We start from the raw sequence: 24027 nt of genomic DNA on the forward strand, positions 1-24027 counted from the left end.
AATAGGCTCTTCGTGAGGAGAACTAGAACTCCTCTTTTTAAGTACCTATTTGGTACCCTCCAACATCTTTCCCTGAAAAGGTGGGGGGAAATCTGGTGCAGAAGCTGATGAGGCACTACGCTCAAAGGCTGATGTACAGGGGAGTATCGTGGCCTGGATCCTAAGATGGGAGTGCTCCATTGTAGAGGAGCTTGAATTTAATCTCCTGTTTTTTTTCTAGCTTTGATCTTAAAGGTTAAATAGGTATTGTGCTTTTGAGGGATATGACTGTACCCCAAACAGTAATTGTACTGGCAATGTCCAGCACTCAATGGGACAGATTCCTGAGACATGAGACTGTACTTGAATCCCAGAGATCCTGGCATACTCTGGCGACAAGGCAAAAAACCCCACAGGGAACCCCTCAGGCAGGGAGAAGGAGAAGCACTGAAAAAAGCTCGCCTCAAATGAAGCAAAGAAATTATAAAATACAACTTGTAGAAGTGAATAATTACACGAAATTAAAAATTAGATGATCCTAAAGCAAGCTTAGGGCAACGCTAGAAGCAGGCATGCTAGACACTCTCTCAGGCTGAGAGAGGTTTGCCACACAGCTCTACTCATAGTTGGGACAGGGAACTTGGATGTCTGGAGTTCATGCATGGGCTTAACAGGCACTGCTGCTGAAAACCTCCAATCAAAGATGAAAGGGGTGCATGCACACCTGAAGTGGAGTGCCTATAGGGACACTACTCGAAGAAGGAAAAAAAAAAAGTTACCAGTTCAGTCTGTTCAAGCTGGTATAGCAACTACAGTTCATGCTAACACTGCAATGTGGAAGATTTGTTTTTGAAAATTTAGTGTACCATTCTGGTATATTTCTGTACTTCAATTTATTTTACTTTCAAGTTTAGGGTATAGGTTATGCTAGACCAATATGAAAAAGTTTCAGGTACGAGTTCAAAACAGAAAAGCACTCTAACAAAGCAGTTTCTTTACCTGCAGTTTCCGTGCCATAGCTACCACCTCATGATCAGCAGGGTTGTATTTGTAACAATTGGAAAACATCAATCGGACATCTGCTGCAAATTCCTGAGCATCTCTGTATTCCCGGTTCTCCAGTTTAGACTAGAAGGGAAAACAAAACTCCACTATCAACAGAGCAAGGAAAACAAGTTACTGAATGGACAAGAAATATCTTGGATCTATGGCATCCATGGAGTTCTGGGCTTCCACCTAATCTTCATCTCTATCTAACCTTTGCCAAATGGAGCACTGCTTTGGAAACTTGCCAGAAACCCGAGATCTGCATTGGATTTACATAAAATGGAGCAAATTACAGCCATCCTGAACTATAACATGGAGGTGCATCCAAAAGACGACTACAGAAATAGCATACAATGCAGCTAAACTGCTGAGACCAAAATGGAACATTGTATGCTGGAGCTGGTATTCCTTCATAGAACATCCCTCTATTATAATGGGCAGCTGCAAGCTACATGGGAGAACACGACTGCCCACATGTGGCAGACACATTCACTGACTACCAATTCAAAGGACAGTATGAAGGAACTAGTCCACTAGATTACTGGTCCCCATGCCCATGAACATCATTACCAATCACAGTGCAGGGTTTTGTTTGAACAACAATGCGCTAAAACTTTACACACACACAACTGAAATTATTTTTTAAACAAACAAGTTTTTAATCTTTGTATCACTTTCTTATAAGAGAAATCCCAAACTGTCAGTAGCAGTTAAAGACATCCCGCAAGTCGGGTCAGTCCAGCATAGCAGTGACAGTTCGAGGAATTAGAAATTGGGACCACAGGATAATCCCTCCTTCAGGTCAGCAGGAACTTGGAAGCATTCAAGAAGGCAACATGCTTGGCATTTTTCTGTCAGACACAGGGAACCACATCCAACTGGCTGTGGCAATGTAGGATTTTTGAGAGTAGTGTGGGAACAAATCCCCCAAGGATCTATGGATGAATCTTATCCCCACCCCCGGGGAAGAGATAGAGCTTGATTAAAGAAACAAAGCAGTTGAACTGTGCAGGCTTAGTCAGTCCAGAGTGAGACTGTCAGGCATTACAAAAACACAAGCCTTAAAATAAACTCCCTGCACAGCAACCTCATTTTATTATGAAGTGAATGTAGTGGTGTGAAGCCCTGATGTGTGCAGATCTCAATTTATCGACAGTTGTCCACACCATCTCATTATATACCTCAATTTTTGTCTGAAGGAGCCAGAGGTGAGGATAGTTCTGTCTCCATGGCTCATTCAATCCTTTGCCTCTCTGCTGTGCCTGCCAACAACAAGGCCAAAAGTGATGGTGTTTTTTTGAGAGGTGGACACCTGACCATCAGCAACTGGAACAAGACCCACCAATGCATTTCATATAAACATAAAACAGTTGTCATGGGCAATGATTTTTGCTCACAACCAACTTGAACTAAATTTCAACCAGTGACCTGGAATAAAGAACTTTGTTATCCCATTACCAATGCTTCAGCCATCCAGATCCTCTCTGTACTTGTGGTTTTTCAGAATTTCCTAGCTGGTTTTTTTTTTTGGTTAGATTTGGAGAATACTACAGAATGCGCAAAGTTATTATGCATATTCAGAAAAAGGGGCGATGGTACCAGCTCAATCTTCAGCACAGTTTTTAATTATTCAATTGAAGAAAAAACTATACTCCTTCATTCACTTCATTCTGGCAAAGTTCCTAGTGTAATCTCAATATGGGGGTGGGGGAGAGAGAAATTTGTCTCTTTCTTCTGCTTAAAGTATTTTAAAAAGAAACCTGGGTTGTGTGAATATTAAGGCTCAGAGTTAAATTGATACAACCAAAGAATTCTGCAGTTTAAAGCTATGTCCATGATGAGGTTATAAAATGACAGTGCTCCAAACAATGAATTGACATTTTCAGCAGAGATATGGACTGCTTTGCAGTTACTTCTCTTGGATAAGTAACTCTCAAATACTCCATGAGAGGGAGCTAGCTGTGTCCTCACAGCAGAAGGCTTCGATTTAAATGCTCTGGAAACGTAGTCCTTTACATTAAGCAGAACATTTTCTTTAAAGGTGAATAGCCAATGTGGTGGTGGTTTTTCTTTTTTTTTGTTTTTTAAAGAAAATTCCCCTACTACAGCAATCTGTACTGACTGATTGAGACCATTATCTTGGCTAAGGGTATTCAGTGTAGGCTGGCCATAGTAGAGGACATTTACTTTTAAAAAATGCACAGGCAATTTTTTTTTTATTTTTTTAAGACCCATTCTGGAAAGGACTGTCTTCTTTTCAGGACCTGTCACTTAAAGAGTAGCACACTATGGACAGATGAGAGACTCCACCTACCAGAATTCTCAGGTTACACAGAATGAATGGTTAATTGATTTCAGACAGAGTCCCAGAGAAGAATCCTTTCTTTTGCAACACACACATTTTTGGTGGCTATCTACAATACACCATGTTAAGCATGCAGCTGCACACGTACGCCCATATACATGAGTTGGCATGTAAAACAGACTGCATTTCCCCAGGGAAGTTATTCCTCCTGCAGTCAATTTTTTTTTTATTTTATTTTATTATTTTTTTTTTGGCTATGTGAAACTGAGCTTACTTTGATTGTGCTCAGATCCATGGGATGTTTAATGATATCACAATAATCATGCAGTCCCAGTGCTTCCACGTCCACAGGTTTGTAGAAGGGCCATGCGTAGGCAGCATGCTTCTTGGCAAACATCTCTTTGATGATGCCACTGCAATACTTTAACTGCTCAGACACTTTGTTACTGTTACTCTTTTCTACCACATGCTGCTGAGAGTCCGGAACATCCTTCTTTGGAGGTTTCACTGGCCGGCTGCTTTCCCTTCGGGGGCCCATCTTGGCAGACTTGGGTTCAGTAGGCAGCGAGGAGGATTCGTGGATTGCATCTATTGTTGTTGGCGTTGTGGTGTCTGCTTTCCTCTTCACTCCTTTTTTTGTCTGTAAAACAACAAATACAACAGCATTATAATATTTTATTTAGTCTTGTGCTCTTTTGTTACTATTGTAGTCACAGGATCCACCTCTGGTTGTATATTAAAGTCTAACCACTAAGTACTCAGGGGAGACAGGACTAAAAAGTTAAAAAGCTTTCTATAAATACGCAGTTTGTACTGAGCCCTCTAGAAAATGTGTAACTACAAATTATCTTTATTATATTAGCAAAGATCAAGAGGATGGTTAAATGAGTACACCTCTATCCCAAAATAACGCTGTCCTCGGGAGCCAAAAAAATCTTACTCCGTTATAGGTGAAACCGCGGTATATCTAACTTTCTTTGATCCGCCGGAGCACGCAGCCCTGCCCCCCAGTAGCGCTGCTTTACCGCGTTATATCCGAATTCGTGTTATATCGGGGTAGAGGTGTATTCAAAATCTTTTACTTAAGAACCATGTTAGGGTCAAGTAAACCTCTTAGGATTCATTTCTACAGCTTGTGCGGTGTTTAGCGAAGCCCAGATCTTGGATTATTTTGGCTGAGTTGCTTGATGGGATTTTCAGAAGTACCTAAGGCAATCAGGTGACTAACTCCCACTGAAGGGTCATATAACTTGGGTACCTAACTCTGTCAAGAACTTCTGTGGCTGTCAGGTGCCATTTACAAAAGTGCCATGTCTCAGGAGAAAAGAAGTGGCAATCTTACTGATGCAATGATATAAAAGGCATTGCTCAAAATAAGAAATATTAGTTAGCAGCATCTGATCTGCTGAAGATGTATGCCAAAATTTTCAAAAGCAACTAGTGATTCAGGTACTCAACTCGAGACACAATAAAGGAGCCCAATTTTATTGGGTGGGAACTCAGCTCTTTTTGAATAGTAAATTTAAAGAACGTTATGTTGCACATTCAAAAATTGAGGCACCCAAAATTACTAGTCACTTTTGAATAGCTTAGCCACAGTGACACAGCTTTTCAAGCCAGATGGCTTTCTTTTCCTTGAAAAGCCTCAAAAAAAAAAAAAAAAAAAAAAACACTATTAACCCCAGTACACAAGGCTGCTGGCTAAATGTTTAGTGGAAATTGTGATGGGCAAATACTGTTCTACTCAATGACTTTGCTACAGTCAACAATCTATGGAAAACAGATTCTACTTTTAATGGATAAGGACATGTGAGGCAGGGTCTTAGTGGTTAGAGAAGAGGACTGGGAATCAGAACTCCTGGACCCTAATCATCAATCTATGATTCTGCCCTTGACCTGCTGTATGACCTTGGACAAGTAACTCAGGTGAGATTTTCAAAGACAAATGAGGAGTTAGGAGCCTAACTCTCCTAAGAGCTCTTTAAAATCCCACCCTTCACTTCTGTGTGTCTCAGTCCCATCCCTCCAATCAGTAAAAATCTGTAAAGCAATTTTAAACCCTAAGATAAAAGGGACTTCACAATGAATGTTTTAAAATAGTCATCCAATAAAATCTTCTCTCTTCTAGAGAGAAAATTGAACACAAAGAATCCTGACTCACTAACTCCACAGAGTCCTTGTTTACTCACCTTCACAGGCTGTGCAGCTGTTGGGATAACAGGTGGGTGTGCCTGAATGGGCTGGGGAGCGGGGGTTGGGGGAACAGAAGGTGGGGGAGGAGGGGGAGGAGGTGCAGGTGGTTGAGGAGGCACCACGGTCATTACTGGCGGCTGGACAATAAGGTCAGGGGTCACAGAAGGAAAGGAATGAGTTGTTTGCACAGACTGAAGATTCTGTTGTGGGGCCTGCGTCTGAGCTGGGGATGATGCTTGAGTTACGTTTTGTACCGTAGATGCTCCTGGTTTGGGTGTAACTGTCAAAAAATGAAGGAATAAAGAAGGGCCACACTTAATGCTTCAAACGTACTCATTTTGATCAGGCAACAAATGCATATTTCATAATGGTCATTATTATTTTTTAAATAGTGGTGCTTGGGTAACAATACTTGAGCATATCCTTCCCCGAGTAATCAAATTCAGGACAGATACTAATCAAATTTTTCATGGTCCATTTTAAGTAGAATCAGGTCCAAAGACACACTGCCCTCAAAGGGGTCCCTATCAGAGCCGGGTGAGAGTCTATTCTCCTTCCCCTGCCTGCTTATCTTTTTCTTGCCATTCACATGGCTACAGTTCACAGTTACGAGGCTTGTGGTACCACGCGGGCAGAACTTCCTTCAGAAGCAGTCAATACCCATCAATGAACAACAGCTGTCGCTATTCACTGGCAATAAGCAGTCACGTCAACACATCTGCAACAGTCTCAGAGAATGATCATCAATCTGCCAGCTAGCAGAACTCCCATGAGGCAACTTTTAACATGAAATGCAACAAGAACCTCAGATACCTGTGCAAAAGCCAGATACCTGTGAACACAGGGTTTCCACATTAAAGGATGGGAAAGGCATTTTGAAAGTCATGCCCCTAAGTAATTGAGGAATTCCACCATACTTGGTGGCACCTTAAAGACTAAAAGATTTATCTGGGCATAAGCTTTCGTGGGTAAAAAACCCACTTCTTTTTGCACTTCTTACCCACGAAAGCTTATGCCCAAATAAATCTGTTAGTCTTTAAGGTGTCACTGGACTCCTTGTTGTTTTTGTGGATACACACTAACATGGTTACCCCTCTGATACTTGGTACCATACTTGGTGTGAACCAGAAGCACTGTCTCCTTTTGATAGTGTTTGCAGGGTGACGTTTGCCAGCACAATAATCTCATGCTAGGAGGCAGTACTTCTGAGAAAGACACCCACCCATTGCAGGCCAGCAGGCATTACAAGAGTACCCTCCTAGCAGACATCAGATATATTTCACTGTGTCTGTTAGCAACAGTTCTATTTTTATATATGCAAATTCCAGGAAAAGGAGCACCTATCATTCTAGAAAGGGACTTCCTGACATTTTAACTTACATACTATTTGGAACATCCATTCGCCCAATCACTAACAAAAACTAATCATGAGCAAAAAAATGACTGATTTTTAGCTTGCAGAAATTCTAACTAGGCTAACAACCTGAAATTAAGAGATCACAGTGTAGGCCAGCAAATACAGTAGAACCTCAGAGTTATGAACACACCAGTCACCCATACACCCCATTTGGAACTGGAAGCATGCAATCAGGCAGTAGCAGAGACCAAAAAAAGAAAGGCAAATACAGTAAAGCACTGTGTTAAACAAACTACCAAAAAAAAGTTTAAAAAAAGATTTGACAAAGGTAAGGAAACTTTCTCTGCTTCTTTCATTTAAATTAAGATGGTTAAAAACAGCATTTTTCTTCTGCATAATAAAGTTTCAAAACTGTATTAACTCAATGCTCAGTTGTAAACGTTTGAAAGAACCACCATAATGCTTTGTTCAGAGTTCCGAATCACCTCCATTCCCGAGGTGTTCATAACTCTGAAGTTCTACCGTATCTATATTTTGGCTGCCATTTCCCAGTATGATGTCTCAAGTACAACCACCACTAACGCAACCATTCTTCTTATTGGATGCGGAGCTTGGCAAACCAATTTACAGCAGCCTCAGCACTGAAACGCAAAGCCCTCAGACTAAAAAGCTAGGAAAAGCAGTGGAAAGGCCGAAGGGTAGTACTCTGTATTGAAAATGCTGTTTCCCTAGGCTGAATCTCAGGAATCTTCTGAGTGTCGGGTGAATGGTAATATGAAAATAAGCGTTCTGGAGGTCGGGGGCCAAAAGCCAGTGTCCTTTCTCTAACCACAATAATTCTGACATTAGAGTCACCACTTTGAAATGCTGTGTTCTCATAAATTTGTTGAGGTTTTTGTAAATCCAGAATGGGTTTCCACCTGCCAGTCTTTTTCGGAGTTAGAACGTAATGGGAATGAAAACCTCTCCCCGTGTTCTGATGGTACAGGTTCTTTGGCACCTAACTGAGCATCTCTTTGACCTGCATCTTGTAGTGCATGAATCCTTCCTGCAATCTGGATATGTTCAGTTAGCTACTGGTGTCTGGGATAAGCCACAGCACAATTCTCACTGTTCTAAGTTTGTGATTATGAAGAATGGACTTTGTTTTATAAATTAACGTTTTTGGTTGAGATTAAAAAAATAAAGCTGTAACAGGACACTTTAGAGACCAACCTGTAGAATTCAGGTAGGGAGAGAGGCAGACTGTAAAAGAGGGGGAGAGAGGGGTGGAGGGGGAAAGTGTGTGTGTGTGTTCCACAGCATGAAGTTCTTCAGAGTGTAGATTGAGTCTTATATTATCAGAATCCCAAATGTAGCCAGCAGAAGTCTTGAAAGCATATATTCTTCTTCTAGAAGTGTCCCTGTGGGTGTTCCGCTTTAGGTGTCTTGATGCCATGTGCTTTTAATCAGAGATTTGTGGTAGCAGTGCCTGGTTGGGCCATGCACACGGTGTAGCCATCTCGCGCCCTGCCAAGCGGTTACATGGTGGTGTGCAGCCAACCCCCCCGTTCCTTCGCTACCACTTTTGGCTTGAGTCGGAGTGACCAGCAGCACCCTCTCTTACCTCAAATAAGCTTAATAGTTCATAGTTGTTCCTGATAGTGTTAGCTTAGTTGTAGTTAGCTGCCCCATCCCCTTGATATTTAATATTTCACTTTTTCATTTTAAAAAAATTATATTTTTCACCTTTCCTCTTTTACCCTTGCCTCCCTTGTCAGGTACTCAGCTATTGCCTTTAAAAAAAAAAGGGGGGGGGGGCGGGGGAAATGGAGAAACAGGGATAAACCCTGTTTTTCTTTCCAAGGACTTGTTCTCTCAAGCATGCCCAGCGCACCTGGCTTTAAACACTGCCTGATTTGCAGACTTTCCATACTGGTCTCTAATGGCTACGCACAATGTCCCCCCTGCTTTGGCAAGACACACATTACCCAAAAGTGTCTGCACTGCAGAAAACTGACAGCCTGGACAAGGAAGGCCAGGGATCTAAAATTGAAGCTCCTTATGATGAAGAAATCCCTCAAACTGGCCTCTAACCCCGAGTCCAGGACACTTCCTGGCCAACGGGCGGCAGCATCTGACGGGATCCGCTTCAACAGCGGCTGCTAAGGAGCCTGCTTCTAGAAAGGATACCAAAAAGCCACACTCATCCCTACACCGAGAATTGCCTAAAAGAAAGTGATCTCCAAATGAAAAATCTGCCCCGGTACTGATGGCACCAAGAGTGCCGTACAGTGAGGCACCGGGAACGTCCGATACTGAGACTTTCTGAGGAGCTAAAGACCCTATGTGGGCAAGCTCTAATAGAGGTTCACACAGTAAAGTCAAGCCTCCCAGCTTGGCACCTACGCAACAGAAGAAAACCTCTGCACTGAACAGTACAATGGCGCCACCTGCTGTACCTATGAAGCACAGCACTGTCATCAGCACTGACAGCTTCAACTCTTATTCCTGGTCAGTGCACGTCCCTGACACCAAGTGTCACAGTTCCGCAGCAATTGGGCATGTGGACCTGAAAGTGGCCTCAACACTTGAATCTTCTCTACTCGGTACGGACATTACCCCATCTAGACCAGGACCAAGCCTGTTAACCGCTCCCCGTGGATCAGCCCCTCCTATCTCCAGTGATGAGGAAGAAGAGGATGAGGCAGTAATATACACTTCATCACTAAACATCTACAGACATGCAGGGCTGGTATGGTCAACCATGGGCACTGCCCCTATACCATTCCCACCAAACTGACCATACTGGGATCCACGGGTAATGTATAGGGCCCAAAACCTCAGGCCCCCTATCCCGTCTAGGTCCATAGTAGCATGGTCCTCTTTGCCAACTGTCCCAGCACCCTCAGAGACACAAGAGGAAGAGACCCAGGAGCCCGAGGATACAACTGAAGGTGACACTTTGCTGCCCCACTCACATCTCATTCTTCTCTCCTCCTCCTCCCCTTCCCCCAAACTACAGGGGATGATTTAATATCTTTTCAAGACTTCTTCAAAAGCACAACTACCAGCTGGAGTTCTGGAGTCGATGGGGAGCGTGATCGGGGATCTATTTTATCACGTCTTCACTACCCGATCCAGCGGGTAGTGAAGACCTGCCCTAAGTGGACAAAAGGGGGTGGAGACTGGCATTCTGTCAAAAACAGCACTGCCTGCTTCCCAGTTACTGAGAAGTCAAAAGCAAGTGATCTTGAAAGCTTATGGATCAATGTTCTCTAACAGATTAAGGCACAAGATGGGGTATTAGCTGGTGGCTGTTACAGACCACCAAATCACAATGGAGAACAGGATGGCTGTATCCTTAAAAGACCTACCTATAACTTGAATGACACATGCTCGAGGGTCTCATGCTGCCAGTATTAAAACATCCTCAGAATTTTTAAAACTATAAATGACAATTTCCTAACTCAAAAAATGATGCATCCAATATAGGGAAAAATCTACAGTAGACCTCACCTTGACAAATGAAGAATTAGTCACAGAACTAAAATATTCAGAGATGCAAGTGATTATGATTTGATTGCATTTGTTAATAATGTCCAAGCCAGTAATATAGATAAGTAATGTTTTAAAAGGCTAATTTCACAAAGATGAAGATAACTCAGTCAAATCAGCTGGAAGAAAGAATTTACACACAAAAATGTGAATGATAATTGGGAACTGTGTAAGAACTTTCAATTAAATGCTTAAAAAGTCACAACTGAGAAAGATGGTTAATTGAGAACACTGAATAAAAGACCAGCCAAGCTAAGGGGAAGTGAAAGCAACTATAAAAATAATACACACACACACACACACACACACACACACACCCCCCAATCTCTCCATGAAAACAAATGAAAAGAGGGGAAGTTGATTGCAATATATATAAATTAGAAGGTAGAAAATATAGAAAATTGATAAGGGAAGCAAAAGTATACAGAGAAATCTATGGTCAGCAGAGTTAAGAATAATAAGTTTTTACATTATATTAAGAACAAAAGGAATCATAACAATGCTATTAGTCCATTACTTGATGGAAATGGTAGAGTTGTCAATAATAATATGGCAGAATCATAGATTCATAGAATATCAGGGTTGGAAGGGACCTCAGGAGGTCATGTAGTCCAACCCCCTGCTCAAAGCAGGACCAATCCCCAACTAAATCATCCCAGCCAGGGCTTGGTCAAGCCTGACTTTAAAAGCCTCTAAGGAAGGAGATTCCAACATCTCCCTAGGTAACCCATTCCCAGTGCTTCACCACCCTCCTAGTGAAAAAGTTTTTCCTAAGATCCAACCTAAACCTCCCCCACTGTAATTTGAGACCATTACTCCTTGTTCTGTCATCTGGTACCTGAGAACTGAGAACAGTCTCTAGATCCATCCTCTTTGGAACCGCCTTTCAGGTAGTTGAAGGCTGCTATCAAATCCCCCCTCATTCTTCTCTTCTGGAGACTAAACAATCCCAGTTCCTTCAGCTTCTCCTCATAAGTCATGTGCTCCAGCCTCCTAATCATTTTTGTTGCCCTCCACTGGACTCTTTCCAATTTTCCCCACAGCCTTCTTGTAGTGTGGGGCCCAAAATTGGACACAGTATTCCAGATGAGGCCTCACCAGTGTCAAATAGAGGGGAGTGATCACGTCCCTCGATCTGCTGGCAATGCCCCTACTTATACAACCCAAAATGCCATTAGCCTTCTTGGCAATAAAGAGACACTGTTGACTCATATCCAGCTTCTCAGCCATTGTAACCCCTAGGTCCTTTTCTGCAGAACTGCTGCGTAGCCATTCAGTCCCTAGTCTGTAGCTGTGCATGGGATTCTTCCGTCCTAAGTGCAGGACTCTGCACTTGCCCTTGTTGAACCTCATCAAATTTCTTTTGGCCCAATCCTCTAAATTTGTCTAGGCCCCTCTGTATCCTATCCCTACCCTCCAATGTATCTACCACTCCTCCCAGTTTAGTGTCATCTGCAAACTTACTGAGGGTGCAGTCCATACCATCCTCTAGATCATTAATGAAGATACTGAACAAAACCAGCCCCAGGACCGACCCTTGGGGCACTCCGATTGATACCGGCTGCCAACTAGACATGGAGCCATTGATCACTACACGTTGAGCCTGACGATCCAGCCAGCTTTCTATCCACCTTATAGTCCATTCATCCCAGCCATACTACTTTAACTTGCTGGCAAGAATACCGTGTCATTGATTTCTGTTCTGCTTTTGGGAAAGAGCCAGATGAATTCACAACATAAGATGATGATGAAACACTTTCCATTCCAACAGTAACTAAGAAGCACATTAAACAGCAGCTACTGAAGTCAGACATTTTTAAAATCAGCAGCTCTGGGTAACTTGCCTCCAAGAGTTTTAAAAGAGCAAGCTGAGGAGCTTGCTGCACTCAACATGATTTTCAATAAGTCTTGGAATAGTGAAGAAGTTACAGAGGAAAGAAACCAAGCTACGGTTGTGCCAGTATCTAGAAAGGATACACAGGATGACTCAAGTAACTATAGGCCTCTCTGACTGACACTGAGCCTGGGCAAAATAATGGAGCAGCTGCTATGGGACTTGATTAATAAAGAATTAAAGGAGGGTAATGCCAATTAGACATGATTCATATAAAAAAGATCTGGTCAAACTAACTTGATTTTTTAAATTTAAAACTATGATATTATATTACCTCAGAATTTGGCACTGTTGCAACTGCTATTGGAATACTATATCCAGTTCTGGTGTCCACAATTCCAGGACGTTGAAAAATTTGGAGAGGTTAAATAGGTAAAGGCTCAAGGAGCTCAATTTATTTAACTCAGCCCTGGTCTACACTGGGTGTGGGGGGAAATCGATCTAAGTGAATAACGTAGCTGAAGTCAACATACTTAGATCTACCATTGGAACATCTTACCAATGGCTGTTGTTGAGTCTCTCTGGAAATTTTTAAATCAAGGCTGGATTGGTCTTATTCAAATCTGAATTAATGTAGGGATGTCCTATGTCCTGCAATATACAGGAGGTCAGTCCTAGATCACAATGGTCCCTTCCAGCCTTAAGACTATGAATCTATGAACCAAGCTCCAAAAACCTAAATTATTAAAAATGTGTAGGCTTGAGATGTAAGCACACAATACAAATATCGAACATAAGTTTACATGCATAGTTTTACTGATTGTAATTTTAAATATCCTTCAATGTGATGTAGTTCACTTTTAAATAAACGAAGTATAAAGCATTCAGGCTGAAAACCCCACCATGCAAAGATCCACACAAAGCCAATACATCAGTTTAGCCCTCAAAATAGAGTATGAGTGATAATTCAGTGGGGTACATGCCTTGCGTAAGCTGTCTACACAAAGCTGAATTTATCTTCAGTGAAGAGCATTTCATCTCAAAAGTAGCAAGCACACTTTTTCAAATGATGGCAGATTATTACAAAATGCAATAAAAATATGTTGTATATACATAACCTTGGAAAACCCACCCAGTAGATGATCTAACAAAATTAAGAGGCATCCATATTGGTGACAGCTTTTAGGTGCAAAAACTACTTCAGTGTATTATTCTGCTTGTTGCTCCTGTTTTCAGATGCTTTTGCATTAGGAGCATGGTTACATCTAAACCTTAATATTCTTGAAGGGTTATGTAGGTGTCACCAAAACAAACATACAAGTAACATTAGACTTTTGAGAATCAGTTTCCCTTCAGTTACTAATCCTTTCCTAATTACAGTAGAACCTGCTATTTGCCATGATGACTTAATTAACCAAATTAGCTGTTACATGAAAACACAGTAAAGCTCAGGGAAATGGTATAATACAACATACTCTGCTTGTTTGACTACTGTAATTTACTTTTATGGGCCTTCACAATGTACTGATAGTATATTTAGTAAATATAATGAAGTGACAGTAATAAGATTTCACTCCTATAGTTCTCATCTTTTAAACTTCACTGAAAAGTAAGGAGAGAACCATTTACTTGTGCTAATTATAATGTGTACATATTAGTATGGTTCTACTGCATAAGCAGGGTGCCCAAAGGCAAATATGGTCAAGGGAGTTCTAAAATGTGGCCCATATCTATTCGCTGTCAACAGCTCAGATATCCAATGTAGATAAGCAGCTGAAATTAAGATTAAGCACTGTATGTTGTGACTTGTAGTTTGACGATTACATGAGGGTGGCTGTTAATTTTTTGCTATTTTATTCAAATTGCATGGACCCTGCAACCAATGGGCACTAGAGGGTATCCCTGAACAAGAACAAGGACTGAACTCAAGAGTGGTCAGTAAAGTACTTTACCTGCTTCCTTCCTCCCACGTCCTCTTCCTTTTGCCTGGACTATTACAATTTCAGTTTCTTCCTCAGTCATTTCAGAGATTTTCTGCAGAAAAAGCTTTTCTAGAGCTTCTGCCATTAAGACTATGTCATCCCCTGGCTGGATTAACGATAGATAAAATAAATTAGGCCTGGCACACACTTTCGAAGCAAGGTTTGCATGAGATTGTAACCTAGAAAATTAATGCCACATTTAGGATTTCGCTCAGTCTTTTTCTCCCTTTAATATTGAGTTTAGTCATAACCAAGATTGAAAATGCAACAAAACCATTTCCGTACAGACATCATACATCTTTCACCCACCTATCCTATCCTGCACTCAAATACAGCGATCCCCAAACTTTGAGGATCACATCCCCTTACCCCGTGTCTTCCTCCCACCCCCCAGTACCTCCCTGAACCAGGGCTGGGAGTGGGGACGCGGCATGGGGGAGACACAGACAGCGATAAGGGGGACTCAGGGTGGGGCAGGAGCAGAGCTGCAGCTGGGCTGGGATGGGGGCCAGCATCCAGGCCCATGGTCGGGTGTGGCTCCACTCCAGGGCTTGCCCCCAGCCTCAGCCTGGGAATGGAGCTGGGGCCACCGGCCAAGGCTGGGGATGGGGCCAGGCACACATGTGGGGCTGGGAACTGGGGATGTAGCTAGGGGGCGGGGCAGAGCAGAGCTGGGGACAGTTAGGGGCTGGATTGCACTCCCTCCCTGCCCCCGTGGGGGCTGGCCCAGGCCCCGCCCTGCCCCCCCAGGCAGTCATCCACACCCCTTAAGGGAGCTCGCCCCACACTTTGGGGACCTCTGCTCTAATACTTCTGGATCCCAACCAAGTGGTTCCTCTAATGTTTCTTTTTTAAATGTTTACATTAGGTGTAGTAGTAGTGGTATTTATATTATGATTGTATCCAAAGGCCTATGGCCCTACAACACTGGATGCTGAACAGAAAAGAGAGATACATTCTCCTTGCACTGAAGGGCTTACATTCTAAAGACAGCACAAACAGATGATGGGTAGAGAGATGTGAATACAACGTACAGACAAATGAGTATGGTGAAGAACAGCTTTGTTGCTGCACTGTAATTTGTTTTTTCAACTGGAAACAGAAGTAGGGAGTGGGAAAAGAAAGGAAGTGGAATAATCCCAGTTTGTCACCTGCTAGTGGTATGATCAGCAGGCTGCATTTTGTAGGCATCATGGCAGGTGTGTGTTAAGGAGGGATCTGAAGGACAATATGGCAATGGCTCTTTGGATTTTATCAGGGAATTTTACCCACTCATAAGGGGAATTATGGGAGAAAGCATAAAGATGTTTAAGAAAGAAGCTGACTGGTGGGCAGCAAAGGCTGGGAATTCTGGCAGGGAGAAAGAAAGGGTCATTATAAAAAAGGAAGCCAGTTGCGAACCAGCTGAGTGGTGAACAACGGAGAGTCTAACAGAGGAAGTTTGACTGGCAGTTCACCTGGGGAGAGCCCACTGAGGATTTCATCTTGCAGACTTCTCTAGGTAGTTACTGCAACAGCTAAGGAAACTCTTAGAAAGGAGGTAATATGGATGGTGAGTGATCAGCTGTCGTGACCTGCACAGGATGTGCCATGTTTATCTTTCTTCCACAGGACAGAAGCGACTTTGGCTGTACAAAGTGCAAGCTGGTCTCCATACTGAAAGAGAAGGTTTAATGACTGGAGAAACAAGTATCAACACTGCACTGCACAAGAGAAAAAGATTTCCTGGACAGAGGTCAGGATATGCTTCTGCGGGCACAACATTCTGAAGAATCAGAGCAGGCTGCACAGTGGAGACAGAAGGACGGTGAAGAAAATTGGCAGCATGTGACCTCCAGAAGAAGAAAGAGGAGCATCCATGTACCAGCAATGCAGCTACAGGTGAGCAACCGTTTTCATGTTCTCTCCACTGGTTCTAATGCAGAGAGTGGACTAGATGATACATCCAAGGGAAGGGAGCAGAAGGAGACTCCACAGATTAGAAGGCATGAGATGCACTGTCCTACGGATGGAGGTTCCACAACCACCACTCCCGAGAGAAGGAGGTGGGTGGTGGTGGTTGGGGACTTCCTCCTAAGGGGGACGGAGTCATCTATCTGCCGTCCCGACCGGGAAAACCAAAGAGTGTGCTGCTTCCCAGGAGCTAGGATTCATGATGTGACAGAGAGACTGCCGACACTCATCAAGCCCTCGGATCACTACCCCTTCCTGCTTCTCCACGTGGGCACCAATGATACTACCAAGAATGACCTTGAGCAGATCACTGCAGACTACATGGCTCTGGGAAGAAGCATAAAGGAATTTGAGATGCAAGTGGTGTTCTCGTCCATCCTCCCTGTGGAAGGAAAAGGCCCATATAGAGATTGTTGAATCGTAGAAGTCAACGAATGGCTACGCAGGTGGTGTCAGAGAGGCGGCTTTGGATTCTTTGACTATGGGATGGTGTTCCAAGAAAAAGGATTGCTAGGCAGACATGGGCTCCACCTAATGAAGAGAGGGAACAGCATCTTCGCAAGCAGGCTGGCTAACCTAGTGAGGAGGGCTTTAAACTAGGTTCACCGGGGGAAGGAGACCAAAGCCCTGAGATAAGTGGGGAAATAGGATACCGGGAGGAAGCACGAGCAGGAGAGTGCAAGAGGGGAGGACTCCTGCCTCAAACTGAGAAAGCAGGACAATCAGCGATTTATCATAAGTGCCTATACACAAATGCAAGAAACCTGGGAAACAAGCAGGGAGAACTGGAAGTCCTGGCACAGTCAAGGAACTATGATGTGATTGGAATAACAGAGACTTGGTGGGATAACTCACATGACTGGAGTACTGTCATGGATAGATATAAACTGTTCAGGAAGGACAGGCAGGGCAGAAAAGGTGGGAGAGTTGCTTTGTATGTAAGAGAGCAGTATGACTGCTCAGAGCTCCGGTATGAAACTGCAGAAAAACCGGAGAGTCTCTGGATTAAGTTTAGAAGTGTGAGCAACAAGGGTGATGTCGTGAAGGTAATCTGCTATAGACCACCAGACCAGGGGGATGAGGTGGACGAGGCTTTCTTCCGGCAACTAACAGAAGTTACTAGATCACAGGCCCTGGTTCTCATGGGGGACTTCAATCACCCCGATATCTGCTGGGAGAGCAATACACCAGTGCACAGACAATCCAGGAAGCTTTTGGAAAGTGTAGGAGAATTTCCTGGTGCAAGTATTGGAGGAACCAACTAGGGGCAGAGCTCTTCTTGACCTGCTGCTCACAAACAGGGAAGAATTTGTAGGGGAAGCAAAGTGGATGGGAACCTGGGAGGCAGTGACCATGAGATGGTCGAGTTCAGGATCCTGACACAAGGAAGGAAGAAGAACAGCAGAATAAGGACCATGGACTTCAGAAAAGCAGACTGACTCCCTCAGGGAACTGATAGGCAGGATCCCCTGGGAGAACAACATGAGGAGGAAAGGAGTCCAGGAGAGCTGGCTGTATTTTAAAGAATCCTTATTGAGGTTGCAGGAACAAACCATCCCGATGTGTAGAAAGAACAGTAAATATGGCAGGCGACCAGCTTGGCTTAAAAGTGAAATCCTTGCTGATCTTAAACACAAAAAAGAAGCTTACAAGAAGTGGAAGATTGGACAAATGACCAGGGAGAAGTATAAAAATATTGCTCAGGCATGCAGGAGTGAAATCAGGAAGGCCAAATCACACTTGTAGTTGCAGCTAGCAAGAGATGTTAAGAATAACAAGAAGGGTTTCTACAGGTACGTTAGCAACAAGGTGGTGGTCAAGGAAAGTGTGGGCCCCTTACTGAATGGGGGAGGCAATCTAGTGACAGAGTATGTGGAAAAAGCTAATGTACTTAATGCTTTTTTTGCCTCGGTCTTCACAAACAAGGTCAGCTCCCAGACTGCTGGACTGGGCAGCACAGTATGGGGAGAAGGTGACCAGCCCTCTGTGGAGAAAGAAGTGGTTCACGACTATTTAGAAAAGCTGGATGAGCACAAATCCATGGGGCCGGATGCGCTGCATCCGAGGGTGCTAAAGGAGTTGGCGGATGTGATTGCAGAGCCACTGGCCATTAACTTTGAAAACTCATGGTGATCAGGGGAGGTCCTGGATGACTGGAAAAAGGCTAATGTAGTGCCCATCTTTAAAAAAGGAGGAGGAGGAGGATCCGGGGAACTACAGGCCAGTCAGCCTCACCTCAGTCCATGGAAAAATCATGGAGCAGGTCCTCAAGGAATCAATTATGAAACACTTAGAGGAGAGGAAAGTGATCAGGAACAGTCAGCATGGATTCACCAAGGGGAAGTCGTGCCTGACTAACCTAATTGCCTTCTATAATGAGATAACTGGCTATGTGGATGAGGGAAAAGCAGTGGACGGGTTATTCCTTGACTTTAGCAAAGTTTTTGACACTGTCTCCCACAGTATTCTTGCCAGCAAATTAAAGAAGTATGGGCTGGATGAATGGACTATAAGGTGGATAGAAAGCTGGCTAGATCGTCGGGCTCAACGGGTAGTGATCAATAGCTCCAGGTCTAGCTGGCAGCCAGTATCAAGTGGAGTGCCCCAAGGGTCGGTCCTGGGGCCAGTTTTGTTCAATATCTTCATTAATGATCTGGAGGATGGCATGGATTGCACCCTCAATAAGTCTGGAGAGGACACTAAACTGGGAGGACTGGTAGATATGCTGGAAGGTAAGGACAGGATACAGAGGGAGCTAGACAAATCAGAGGACTGGGCCAAAAGAAATTTGATGAGGTTCAACAAGGACAAGTGTAGAGTCCTGCACTTAGGACGGAAGAATCCCATGCACTGCTCCAGACTAGGGACAGAGTGGCTAGGCAGCAGTTCTGCAGAAAAGGATCTAGGGGTTACAGTAAACGAAAACCTGGATATGAGTCAACAGTGTGCTCTTGTTGCCAAAAAAATTGGAAAGAGTCCAGCGGAGGGCAACAAAAATGATTAGGGGGCTGAAGCATATGACTTATGAGGAGAGGCTGAGGGAACTGGGATTGTTTAGTCTGCAGAAGAGAAGAATGAAGGGGGATTTGATAGCTGCTTTCAACTACCTGAAAGGGGGTTCCAAAGAGGATGGATCTAGACTGTTCTCAGTGGTACCAGATGACAGAACAAGGAGTAATGGTCTCAAGTTGCAGAGGGGATATTAGGAAAACTTTTTCACTAGGAGGGTGGTGAAGCACTGGAATGGGTTACTAGGGAGGTGATGGAATCTCCTTCCTTAGATGTTTTTAAGTTCAGGCTTGACAAAGCCTTGGCTGGGATGATTTAGATGGGGATTGGTCCTGCTTTGAACAGGGAGTTGGACTAGATGACCTCCTGAGGTCCCTTCCAACCCTGATATTCTATGAATATGCTGATAATATTACTAGATGAGTTTGGTATGGATGGGGCTAAGTTAGGAACATCCTTAAAGATGAAGACAAGAAACCTGTATGTGATGCACAGGTGAAGGTGGTGTCAATGTGAGGAATCAACAAGAGCTGATATGGTCAGAGCAATAAGCCAAGATGATCATTTTAGCAGCAGCTCCTCATGGAAGCAGGCAGCAGCAGTTAAGGGCAGAAGATGCAGTTGTCAAGACACGAATGATGAGGGCTTGGGTGAAAGTTTTGGCTGTGTGGACAGAGGTCATATTTTAAAGATGTGCAAGAAAACAGTAATATATAAAAAAAGAACTGAATTCATGGGTGGAGGGTATAATAGGCCAGGGAAGCTCTGCATGCCAGCCCGGGCTGCCGGACTCCCGGTTGCAGGGTTTGGCAGCGAAGTTTTTGCTTTATTATGCCCCATGCAGGTTCCAAGGCGCCTGAGGAGGCACATACCACCTCCTCAGCTGCTCTGGAACTTGCATGGGGCATATCAGACGCTTTTCCCCTGGGCGGGTTGGGTCTGGGGAGGGGGAAGCACGGCACAGCTTTGGCCAACCCAAGGCTTTGTGGGGCGGGGGAGAGAAGAGGGTCTCCACCCACCACCCAAGGCTTTGGGGGGGGGGGGAGGAGGAGGAGGGGAGCCTCCACCCACCACCCATGACTGAATGTGTGGGTCCAGTGACAGGGCAGAGTCAAAAACTTACACCCAGGTTATGGGCCTGAATGCCTGGGAGGAAGGGGAATGTGGAGGGCTTGAAAGGAAAGATCAAGAACTGAGTTTTGGCCATGTTAAGGTTAAGATGATGATTGGACTTCCATGAAGAGATGTCAGAAAAACAGGTTGAGATACTAGACTGGATAAAAAGAGATAATATATCAGTGGAGAGGTAAGTTTGTGAGTCATGAGCATAAAGATCATAACTAAAACCATGTTTGCAGATAGAATGCCTAGAGTGTTGAGGGAGAAAAAGAGAAAGCCCTAGGAGGAAGCCTTGAGGGACAACAGCAGAAGAAAATATGAACGAGCAGTCTGAGGAAAAAAGAACCATGAGAAGACAGAATCATGAAAAGCCAACAAAGGGGAAAATTTCAAGAGGTAAGGCGTGGTTGATGGTGTCTAAAGCTGCCGAGAGGGCAAGGAGGATAAAGAAAGTACAGAAACTGAGTTTTGGCCATGGAAAGGTCATTAGAGACTTTACTGTGCATTTCAGTGAGTGCAGAGGGCAGAAGCCAGTTTGGAGGGTCAACAACAGAACTGGAAGAAAAACTCCAAACAGCAGTTGCAGATAGAATGTTTAATGAGTTTGGAGATGAAAGTGAGAAGAGAGATTGGACCATGGTCTGAGGGGGAAGATAGGGAGGCCTAAACATGCTTGCATTGTAAGGGAAAAGGAATGTGATGAAAGAGAGGATGATAAGAGTGAGAAAAGGGTGAGAGCAGATGTAAGGGAGGTTAGAAGACAAGAGCGGATGGGGCACTTGGGCAGGAAGAGGAGAGGAGGCAGGAAGTCTTGGTGCCAATGATGGGGGAGGAGGAGGAGAGTGTACTAAGGGCAAGAGGAGGAAGAGAAGTATAGTGTAGTGGGAGGATCACACTAGATCTTTGAACAAATGAACAAAATCCTCTGGGGGTCACACAGCTTCTTCGCTGCCTATGGAACCTACAAGTTAATAACTCACTCTAAGGAAGCGTCTCTTAACACTTAGTCCCAGATCCCGTTCACAGCTCCTTGTTCTTAAGACTATTACCTTCTCCAACAGTTTGGTGGCCTCCATCTTCTCTCTACCACATAGTTTCACAACTCAGCCATATCCCCTATTTCAGTTTTAGAAGCATAAATCAATTCTTTTCCCAACCTATCCTCAATTATAAACACCCCACTCCCTGCCACCCTAGAGATCTTTTCTGCTCTCTGTATCTTTTTCAATTCCTTGATAGCCCCCCTGTAAAATGGTATGCAGAACAGTGCACACTGTGCAAGGGGGAATCGCATAGCGCTACAGTAAGAACACAACTGGGCCCAAAGGATCCATTGTAGCATTCCACTTCTCACCTCCTTCCTACCACCAAGCATGTTGCCTCACCCTCCAGCAGTCTCCGGCCTCTTAACCATAGATATTTAAATGCCAATATCCACTATTAACTCATCTGAGAGAATATCAGGAAGATAGGTCTGTCTTGTCTTTTCATTGCATAAAGGCAAGAGGGGCCTAAAAGGCTATCAAATTATTAGTATCCACAGTTCTCAAGAAACTAACTGTTAATCTGGATTCAGTTACATTTAAGGATTGTTATAATAAGTAACATCTGAACCAATCACATGCAGTTCTGAAGTGGTGCAATGATTACAGTACATTCGTTTGGCAGGCCCAAATTCATAAAGTCGTATACCTTATTGTAGATGTAACAATTTGTAAACATTGTATTAAAGTCCTGGATACATTCTTGAGCATTCCAGTAGTAGTTATTCTCCAAACGTTTCCTTATTGTTCCCATGTCCATAGGAGTTTTAATAATCTTATAATAATCCTGTGGAAATCAGAGAGAGAAATATCAGTTTAGAACCTGGAAAAATCCAACAACGCTGATACATAAAGTGCATATTTACAGGTACTATTATAGGATAAATGCAAAGCTTTGATAAGCTTTTTCATGCCTCTTGCTTCTAATCACTGAACTTTACTGATTACTCTAACCCAGGGATGCTCAACCTATGACCCACGGGCCATACACAGCTCACTAGATTTCATAAGGCCCGTGGCCTGCTTCAACACAATATACTAACAGCTGATTCATCAGCGTTTTGTCGTCATATTTACATCATTTTCGTTTAAACAAGGATGTTTAATCTGTTTGGCCCACACAAGGTTGTGTGTAGGTTTATGTGGCCCTCCTGTGTTATAAGGTTAGGCACCACTGCTCTGGTGGAGACACTGGTGGAGTCTCCTTCCTTGGAGGTTTTTAAGGCCCGGCTTGACAAAGCCCTGGCTGGGATGATTTAGCTGGGAATTGGTCCTGCTTTGAGCAGGGGGTTGGACTAGATGACCTCTTGAGGTCCCTTCCAACTCTGATATTCTATGATTCTATGATTAACCAAACCTGTGGGGAGCTTTCAAATGAAAGCTATACTCAGAACTCCTATCACAAAGACTTCTTGCCTCAGCCACCATCAATCACTTTACAGTAACTTAGGCCGGGTCAACACTACAAAGTTAGGCTGATGTAAATCATCTTGGGTTGCTCTATTTGTGCATAAAATGGTATTTGGCGAACGTAAGTGCCCCATTGCGGTGATGCAGTAAAACCACCTCCCTAAATTGCACTGAGCCATGGTCGATCTACTGAGGTTGACAGTGAGTGTAGATGCTGCATGACATATGTCATAGACTTTAAGGTCAGAGGGGATGATCATGATCATCTAGTCTGATCTCCTGCACATTGCAGGCCACAGTACCTTACCCATCCACTCCTGAAATAAACCCCATAACTCTGGCTGAGTTACTGAAGTTCTCATATCATGGTTTTAAGATTTCAAGTTACAGAGAATTCGCCATTTACACTAGTTTAAACCCGTAAGTGACCCGTGCAGCAGAGGAAGGCGAAAACTCCTGGGGTCTCTGCCTGTGGAAAAATTCCTTCCTGACCCCAAATATGAGCATGAACGGCCAGGCAGATACCTGGGAAAGAATTCTCTGTAGAAGCTCAGAGCCCTCCTCATCTAATGTCCCATCTCCAGCCGCTGGGGATTTTTGCTTCTGGCAGTCGCAGATGGGCCACATGCCACTGGAGGCAGTCCCATCATCCCATCCCCTCCATAAACTTATCAAGCTCAGTCTTGAAGTCAGTTAGGATTTTGCCCCCACTGCTTCCCTTGGAAGGCTTTTCCAGAATTTCACTCCTATATGGTTAGGGTTAGAAACCTTCGCCTAATTTCAAGCTTAAACTTGCTGATGGCCAGTTTACATCCATTCGTTTTTGTGTCCACATTGGTGCTAAAATAACTCCCCTCCCCTCTGGTATTTATCCCTCGGACGTATTTATAGAGAGCAATCATATCTCCCCTCAGCCTTCTTTTGCTTAGGCTAAACAAAGCAAGCTCTTTGAGTCTCCTCTCATAAGTAGATTTTCGATCCTCCAGCAGTTGTCACACAATGACCAACAGTGATTGCTCTTGGTGACATTTGTGAACTCCACTGCCCAAGCATCAAGATCAGAAGACACTCCCTTACCCGTTAAAATCTCCACATATTTTTTAAATGCCAGAGATCCTAGAAATCCGTTTGCCACCGAAAAACGTGGAATTTGCATTTTTACGGAGAATCTTTAGTTTTCACATTTCTAAAAACATATACTATGGAACTCCGATTATCCAATCTAATTGGGATTGGGGCCAGAGTAACGGAATTTTTGA

General features: G+C 43.7%; 1 protein-coding gene across 7 annotated transcripts in view; it reads right to left on the reverse strand.

Moving 5' to 3' along the window:
- Positions 1 to 24027, reverse strand: part of BRD4 (bromodomain containing 4) — a 193991-nt gene that overhangs the window by 69773 nt on the left and 100191 nt on the right. For 4 of the 7 annotated variants that reach the window (XM_034793552.1, XM_034793554.1, XM_034793551.1 and 1 more), the window contains exons 4-9: positions 22008 to 22145; positions 14205 to 14340; positions 5521 to 5804; positions 3606 to 3971; positions 2208 to 2288; positions 979 to 1107 (exon numbers count right to left, since the gene is read on the reverse strand). In XM_034793552.1, the coding sequence (XP_034649443.1) occupies positions 979 to 1107; positions 2208 to 2288; positions 3606 to 3971; positions 5521 to 5804; positions 14205 to 14340; positions 22008 to 22145 (1134 nt within the window). The remainder of the gene's footprint in view (positions 1 to 978; positions 1108 to 2207; positions 2289 to 3605; positions 3972 to 5520; positions 5805 to 14204; positions 14341 to 22007; positions 22146 to 24027) is intronic. The other 3 variants (XM_034793556.1, XM_034793555.1, XM_034793557.1) reach the window with 2 other exon arrangements.

Source organism: Trachemys scripta, chromosome 17 (assembly GCF_013100865.1).
Source record: "Trachemys scripta elegans isolate TJP31775 chromosome 17, CAS_Tse_1.0, whole genome shotgun sequence".
NCBI classification, from domain to species: domain Eukaryota; kingdom Metazoa; phylum Chordata; order Testudines; family Emydidae; genus Trachemys; species Trachemys scripta.